The sequence below is a fragment of the Oncorhynchus tshawytscha genome, linkage group LG25 (assembly GCF_018296145.1).
Source record: "Oncorhynchus tshawytscha isolate Ot180627B linkage group LG25, Otsh_v2.0, whole genome shotgun sequence".
Classification (NCBI taxonomy): Eukaryota; Metazoa; Chordata; class Actinopteri; order Salmoniformes; family Salmonidae; genus Oncorhynchus; species Oncorhynchus tshawytscha.
In genome coordinates this window covers 18,320,109-18,327,570 of record NC_056453.1, presented here as the reverse complement: position 1 = coordinate 18,327,570, position 7,462 = coordinate 18,320,109, and the positions used below count along the sequence as shown (strand labels likewise).

Sequence of the window (7,462 nt, the reverse complement as noted above, 5' to 3'; positions counted from 1 at the left end):
TTGCGTTGTACACTAAATATATTTTAGCTAAATTCTGCATGCAGAGTCTCATTTGGGTGTTTGTCCCATTTTGTGAACCCTCCCTCCAGATTGCGACAATATTTTTCATGAATGATCTAACCCCCCCCTCTCTCAGGGTGTCTGTAACGGGCGTGGTGTGTGTAAGTGCGGTCGCTGTGAGTGCCAGGACTCTGGCCTGGCCATGACCCCCACCTGCGAGGCTAACTTCCAGGCCCAGCTGGGGATGTGTGAGGACAAGAGGAGCTGTGTCCAGTGTCAGGCCTGGAAGACCGGAGAGAAGAAGGACAGCGACCAGTGTGACCAGTGCCAGTTCAAAGTGGTCATGGTGGACGAGCTCAAGGAAAATAAAGAGGTGATTGAGGCGTGTAGTTTCCGCGACGAGGATGACGACTGTACGTACCACTACACCGTGGACTACCCTGAGGAGCAGACTGACAAGGAACTGGAAGTCCAGGTGCTTAAAAAGAAAGGTGAGGCATGACCAGTGTTCATATATGGGTGACAGGAGGCCTAGCGGTTAGAGTGTTGGCCCAGTAACCGAAAGATCGCTGATGTGCCCAGGGTCGCTGTTGATAATGGCAGAAAATGGCTACCCCACACTCTGAGGGTGTCTCAGGGAGAGTGGGATATGCAACACACAATTCACACAAGGACAGACATAGGCACCCGCCTAATTATTATAACCCTTATACATTTGTTTATATGATGTTAATACAACCACGGGGGTTCCCTGGTTTGTTCTGGAAGTGCTCAGCATCTTTGTGACTTGCACCCGGGTTGTGATGCTGATGTTATGGTTGATGTTGTCGTGGTCCGTCCCCTTAGACTGTCCCCCTGCTGGCTTCCTGTGGCTGATCCCCCTCATCATGTTCCTCATGCTACTGCTGGGTCTACTGCTGCTCTGCTGCTGGAAGTACTGCGCCTGCTGCAAGGTACTGTCCCCTCACAATCATAACACACCCATCCATGGCCTTGCCACACTCTAAAGGAAATAATCCCTCTTTGCCTCCCTCCCTCGTTCTCTTTCTCTCTCAGGCATGTCTTGCTCTGCTGCCATGCTGTGGAAGAGGTGAGTTCCTCGAGCCGTATCACTTTAATGAACCTTTTAATATCCTTCTGTGCGCATATTACTGGATCTGTACCATGTTTCCAGGCAGTATTATAACGTGTGATTGAACATGTGTTTTCCTATGTGTGTCTGTAGGCCGTATGGTTGGCTTTAAGGAGGACCAGTACATGCTCCGCCAATCCCTGCTCACCTCTGACCACCTGGACACGCCCCTAGTGAGGACCGGCCCGCCCAAGAGCACCGACGTGGTTCGCTGGAAGATCACCGACAATGTGCACCGATCACCCAATCACCCGCTGGCGCAGGTCCAGCCCAACCCCAAAGAGACCAGTGAGTGTGAAGTGTTCCGAATTCCATCTCTCCCATTGGTTGGAGTTATCACTAGAACTTCCTGGTTTACATGATCATGATTCTGAGTGATGAAACATGAGCCCTAATCCACCTCTCTTCTCCTCTTCTACTCGTCCTAATCACCTCTTCCTCTCCTCCTACTCTCTTTCTTTCTCCTCCCCTCTTTCCTCCTCTCTTCCTCCATCTATAGTCCAGTTCCCTCTGTCCCTGCGTCTGAACAGGTTGTTCACAGAAAGTCTGTCTCACCCCGACGCCAGAGACACGGAGATGCTGCGCAGGGAGGTTGATGACAACGTGAGTGTGTTTGTGTGAGTGTGAGCAAGCTGGGTGTTAATATACAGTATTGTATGACCACCCTTGTGACAGTGGATTGCCTGTGTATACTTTATGTGTGTCCTCTCTGTTTAGCTGAATGAAGTGTACAAGCATGTTCCTGGAGCCCAGAGGGTTCAGAATACCAAATTTAGGTGAGACACTTATTTCAGGATGACTTTCAATCCCTCTTGAATTTATTACAATGCAAGTCATTTTTGTGCATGTCGTCTAAATCGTATTTCCTCATGTCATTACTGATATTCTTGTTGTGTTTCAGATTACAGAGGAATGCTGGTAAAAGAAAAGACCACACAATTGTAGACACAGTCGTGTCCGCTCCTCGCTCCAGCTACCCCGACATCGTCAAATTGACTGAGAAAAACGTCCAGTCTGGAAACTTCCAAGATCTCAAAGTGGTGCCGGGCTACTACACAGTGGCCACAGACAGAGGTGTGTGTGTGTGTGTATGTCTGTGTGTATTTCTGTGTGTTGGGAGTTTATTAACTGTCTCTCCATCTCTCTCTCTCTCTCTCTCTCTTCTCTCTGCAGAGGCGGCTGGTGCCGTGGAGTTCCAGGAGGGGGTGGAGACGGTGGATGTGCGCGTGCCGCTCTTCATCAAGGAAGATGACGATGATAAGAAGCAGCTGCAGGTGGAGGCGGTGGACGTTCCTCTGGGCATCGCTGAGATAGGGAAACGCTTCGTCAACATCACCATCATCAAAGAACACGGTGAGAGCCAATCAGAGGAGCCTTATCTAACCCCTGACCTCTATACTCTTACACACACGATTCTTCAAAACCATATAGCATTACAAAACACTTTCTTACTATTTATTTCCTGTGAATATGTGTATATTTCTCTTTTCTTTTGTGTTCTTCCCCTGACCTTATTTAGCTCATAATTGTGTGTCTTTCCTCTCCTCTCCAGCCAAGAGTATTATGTCGTTCCTGCAGCCTTCCTACACCTACAGCCGACAGGACAGAGTGGCTAACATCCCCATTAGCAGAGAGATCATAGAGGACGGACACACACAGGTCACCTACCGCACCCGAGACCTCACCGCCAAGGACAAGAAGGTAACACACACACACACACACACACACTAAAAGACAGCAATATCACACCTTTCATTAGTCTAACTGTTTCTTTTTCCAATCCTAACTACTCTTCCCTCACTCGCCAGGACTATGTGACAGTGGATGGGGAACTGTCCTACGGGCCAGGGGAGACCCAGCAGACTGTCCCGGTGCGTCTATTGGAGCTGGGAGAGGGAGACGGTCTGCTGAAGGACACACAGGTCAAACAATTTGTCATGGACCTCAGTAACCCAAGACAGGGAGCCAAGCTGGGACGCTACCCCAGAACCACCGTCACCATCACTGACCAACCAGGTGAGGTTATATACTACTGTCACTATCACTGACCAACCAGTTAAGAGGTTATATACTACTGTCACAATCACTGACCAACCAGGTGAGGTTATATACTACTGTCACTATCACTGACCAACCAGTTAAGAGGTTATATACTACTGTCACAATCACTGACCAACCAGGTGAGGTTATATACTACTGTCACTATCACTGACCAACCAGGAGCGAGGTTATATACTACTGTCACTATCACTGACCAACCAGGTGAGGTTATATACTACTGTCACTATCACTGACCAACCAGGTGAGAGGTTATATACTACTGTCACTATCACTGACCAACCAGGTGAGGTTATATACTACTGTCACTATCACTGACCAACCAGTTAAGAGGTTATATACTACTGTCACTATCACTGACCAACCAGGTGAGGTTATATACTACTGTCACTATCACTGACCAACCAGGAGTGAGGTTATATACTACTGTCACTATCACTGACCAACCAGGTGATGAGGTTATATACTACTGTCACTATCACTGACCAACCAGGTGAGAGGTTATATACTACTGTCACTATCACTGACCAACCAGGAGTGAGGTTATATACTACTGTCACTATCACTGACCAACCAGGTGAGGTTATATACTACTGTCACTATCACTGACCAACCAGGTGAGGTTATATACTACTGTCACTATCACTGACCAACCAGGTGAGAGGTTATATACTACTGTCACTATCACTGACCAACCAGGTGAGAGGTTATATACTACTGTCACTATCACTGACCAACCAGGTGAGAGGTTATATACTACTGTCACTATCACTGACCAACCAGGTGAGGTTATATATACTGTCACTATCTGACCAACCAGGTGAGGTTATATCACTGACCAACCAGGTGAGGTTATATACTACTGTCACTATCACTGACCAACCAGGTGAGGTTATATACTACTGTCACTATCACTGACCAACCAGGTGAGGTTATATACTACTGTCACTATCACTGACCAACCAGGTGAGGTTATATACTACTGTCACTATCACTGACCAACCAGGTGAGGTTATATACTACTGTCACTATCACTGACCAACCAGGTGAGGTTATATACTACTGTCACTATCACTGACCAACCAGGTGAGGTTATATACTACTGTCACTATCACTGACCAACCAGGTGAGGTTATATACTACTGTCACTATCACTGACCAACCAGGTGAGGTTATATACTACTGTCACTATCACTGACCAACCAGTTAAGAGGTTATATACTACTGTCACAATCACTGACCAACCAGGTGAGGTTATATACTACTGTCACTATCACTGACCAACCAGGTGAGGTTATATACTACTGTCACTATCACTGACCAACCAGTTAAGAGGTTATATACTACTGTCACTATCACTGACCAACCAGTTAAGAGGTTTTATACTACTGTCACTATCACTGACCAACCAGGTGAGAGGACAGGGTTCAGGGTGTATCACATAGCATGGAAAAAGAAAGAAAGAAACCTGTATATTATTTAGATTATTTCATAGTTTTAATATAACAGTGTTTCTTTGGATCTTCGTCAGTTCACAGGATAGCGTCGCACAACAGGTCCCGGACATTATTATCTTGGGTGTTGAGAGCATGGGTAACAGCCTCATTTGAGGTTAGAAAGCCAGCCATAACTTCCTCCTCTGTAAGATGGCCATAACACACTTCCTCACTCGTTGCTTCCCTCAGAGCCCAGTGTGATGATGTTTATGAAGAGCACCCAGAACTTCTCCACAGCTGACCCAACCTACTCCATCCCCGTGGTCCGCACACGCAACCAGGAGGGGCCCGCCACCGTCCACTGGAAGACCCGCAATGCCAAGCGCTTCGAACTGTCTGGTCCCCTCAAGTTTTCTCCCGGGGAGACTGAGAAGAACATCGTGATCGACCCACGCCCTCACCCTGGACCGGTCAAACCAGAAATCTTCCAGCTGGAGTTGTTTGACCCCAGTACGAACGCCGCGGTCGGGGAGAGGAAGACGACAATGGTCACGATTACTGATGGAGGTAATACACACAGAAACAGACACTGAAACACACAGACACACACAAACACACACATACAGTATGGCGTATCTATAAGGAATCTGATGCATGAGATGTGCATCACTAAAATATGTTTATTCCCTCAGCATTACCAGAGATTGCCCAGAAGCAGCAGCAGGGTAAGGACTTCATCAACCGGACAGCCATGTCCCCTGGTGGTCGTCTCTTCTCTCCCACCAACGTCAAGGCTAATGCCACTGGCCCACGAAACATCCGTCTCAACTGGGACCCCTTAGGAAGCCCCCTGGGCTACAAGGTAAGGAACCCCCCCCCCTCAAGATCTAACCCCTTGGACTGCGAGGTGCTGAGAGGAACTGTCATACATAACTTACCTTGACTTAAACCCTTTTACCCCATGAGGAGCATAGTTCATCAACAGAGGAACTCATAAGATTCGCCCCCTTGACCCAACTGCCAATTTTTGCTGTTGGAAATTAGGAGAATATTTTCCAAAAATCTTTGGAGTGTAATTTTGGAGTATACAAACAAACGTTGGAAGAGTGTTCATTCCAACCAGTGTTTCACCTGTGTTTTCTACATCTTCTGTTTCCCTCTCCCTGGTCACCAGGTGAAGTATTGGATCTATGGGGACCCTGAGACTGATGGCCAGGTGATAGATGTGAAGACCACCCACGCTGAGCTGACCAACCTGTACCCCTTCTGTGACTACGAGATGAAGGTGTGTGGCTACAACGCCCTGGGAAACGGAAACTACAGCGACATGGTGCCCTGTCAGACCCTGGAGGACGGTGAGTGAGCACACTTCCTGTTCCTGTCAAATATGGACTACATTTATTGTCTTTCACAAATAACACTTCTAGGATTGTGGACAGTTTTTTTTCTTTCTTGTTGAATATTGTTGGGTCGACACAGGATGTAAGCTCAACGATCGTGTCGATGGTTTTCTCCTCTTTCCTACCTTGTGATACGTTTCCTCCTTTATTTCCACCCCTCATCCCTCTCTCCTCTCCTCCTCCAGTCCCCAGTGAGCCCGGTCGTCTTGCGTTCAACGTCATCAGTCCAACCGTCACTCAGGTCAGCTGGGCGGAGCCTGCCGAGACCAACGGTGTCATCACCAACTACGAGGTCCTCTACACACCCATCAATGACAACACAAGTGAGTGACCAATCAAATCAAAGAATCACCGAATGCCTCTTAATGCCTGTGCTTCTAAGACATTCTGACGCGTACATATTAGAACTCAATCATTTAATGGGATCTCTGTGTTCTCCTCTCCCTCGTCCTTCCCCCTGTTAGAGCCGATGGGTGTAGCTAAGAAGGTTAAGATAGACAACCCTAAGAAGAGGATGTTGCTAATTGAGAACCTGCAGTCGGCCCAGACCTACTGCTATAAGGTCCGGGCTAAGAACAGTGTTGGCTGGGGTCCATTCAGAGAGGCAACCATCAACCTGGCCTCACAGCCCGTCAGACCCATGTCCAGTGAGTTCCTCCAAGGGTACTGCGTTGCTGTTTTGTGGAAAATAAATCCTCAAATGAACCAATGAAAACCAACTGTTGCTGCAGCCCTCAAGGACCTGAATTGTGCTGTCTCCTACTATAGGATACTATATTGAATTGTGCTGTCTCCTACTATAGGATACTATATTGAATTGTGCTGTCTCCTACTATAGGATACTATATTGAATTGTGCTGTCTCCTACTATAGGATAGTATATTGAATTGTGCTGTCTCCTACTATAGGATACTATATTGAATTGGATACTTTTAGCATGACCATAGTTTGAGTCTCCTCCCTCTCTCCCTGCAGTCCCTATCATCCCAGACATCCCAATAGTGGACGCGGAGGCGGGGGATGAGTACGACGGCTACCTGATGTACAGCAGCGAGGTCTTGAGGTCGCCAACAGGCTCCAAGAGACCCAGCGTCTCAGACGAAGGTGGGTGCCCACAGACTACGCCACCTTAGCTGGCTCTCGGGGGCCTACCTTCAGTGGCGTGCTGTGTGTTGTGGTTCTGTAGTGTGTTTTCAGTGGATCCCATGAAGAATAGCTGTTGCTAAGTAACCACTCCTGGGGATGAAGCTCACTGTTTTAGATGTATACATATTGGGTAGTAGCCCCCTCATTAAGCCAGTGAGCTTCACTGCTCTGTGAAACCAAGTGAATGCAGACTGGATAGGACAGGACTGTTATAGATGGGTACCATGCAAAGAAAGATCTGTCTATCCATCTTCTGCCGTCCAGTCCTCTGCTCACTGAAGGAGAGAAAG

The 7,462-nt window shown here is 47.7% G+C and overlaps 1 protein-coding gene across 6 annotated transcripts in view; it reads left to right on the top strand.

Moving 5' to 3' along the window:
- LOC112224778 (integrin beta-4-like) overlaps positions 1-7,462 on the top strand; it is a 34,943-nt gene that overhangs the window by 19,673 nt on the left and 7,808 nt on the right. For all 6 annotated transcript variants that reach the window (XM_042306055.1, XM_042306056.1, XM_042306053.1 and 3 more), the window contains exons 15-30: positions 137-491; positions 847-953; positions 1,057-1,090; positions 1,226-1,420; positions 1,632-1,735; positions 1,850-1,908; positions 2,034-2,206; positions 2,306-2,485; positions 2,685-2,833; positions 2,941-3,148; positions 4,876-5,193; positions 5,319-5,488; positions 5,801-5,981; positions 6,212-6,349; positions 6,491-6,673; positions 7,002-7,130. In XM_042306055.1, coding sequence (XP_042161989.1) covers positions 137-491; positions 847-953; positions 1,057-1,090; positions 1,226-1,420; positions 1,632-1,735; positions 1,850-1,908; positions 2,034-2,206; positions 2,306-2,485; positions 2,685-2,833; positions 2,941-3,148; positions 4,876-5,193; positions 5,319-5,488; positions 5,801-5,981; positions 6,212-6,349; positions 6,491-6,673; positions 7,002-7,130 — 2,683 coding nt within the window. The remainder of the gene's footprint in view (positions 1-136; positions 492-846; positions 954-1,056; positions 1,091-1,225; positions 1,421-1,631; positions 1,736-1,849; positions 1,909-2,033; positions 2,207-2,305; positions 2,486-2,684; positions 2,834-2,940; positions 3,149-4,875; positions 5,194-5,318; positions 5,489-5,800; positions 5,982-6,211; positions 6,350-6,490; positions 6,674-7,001; positions 7,131-7,462) is intronic.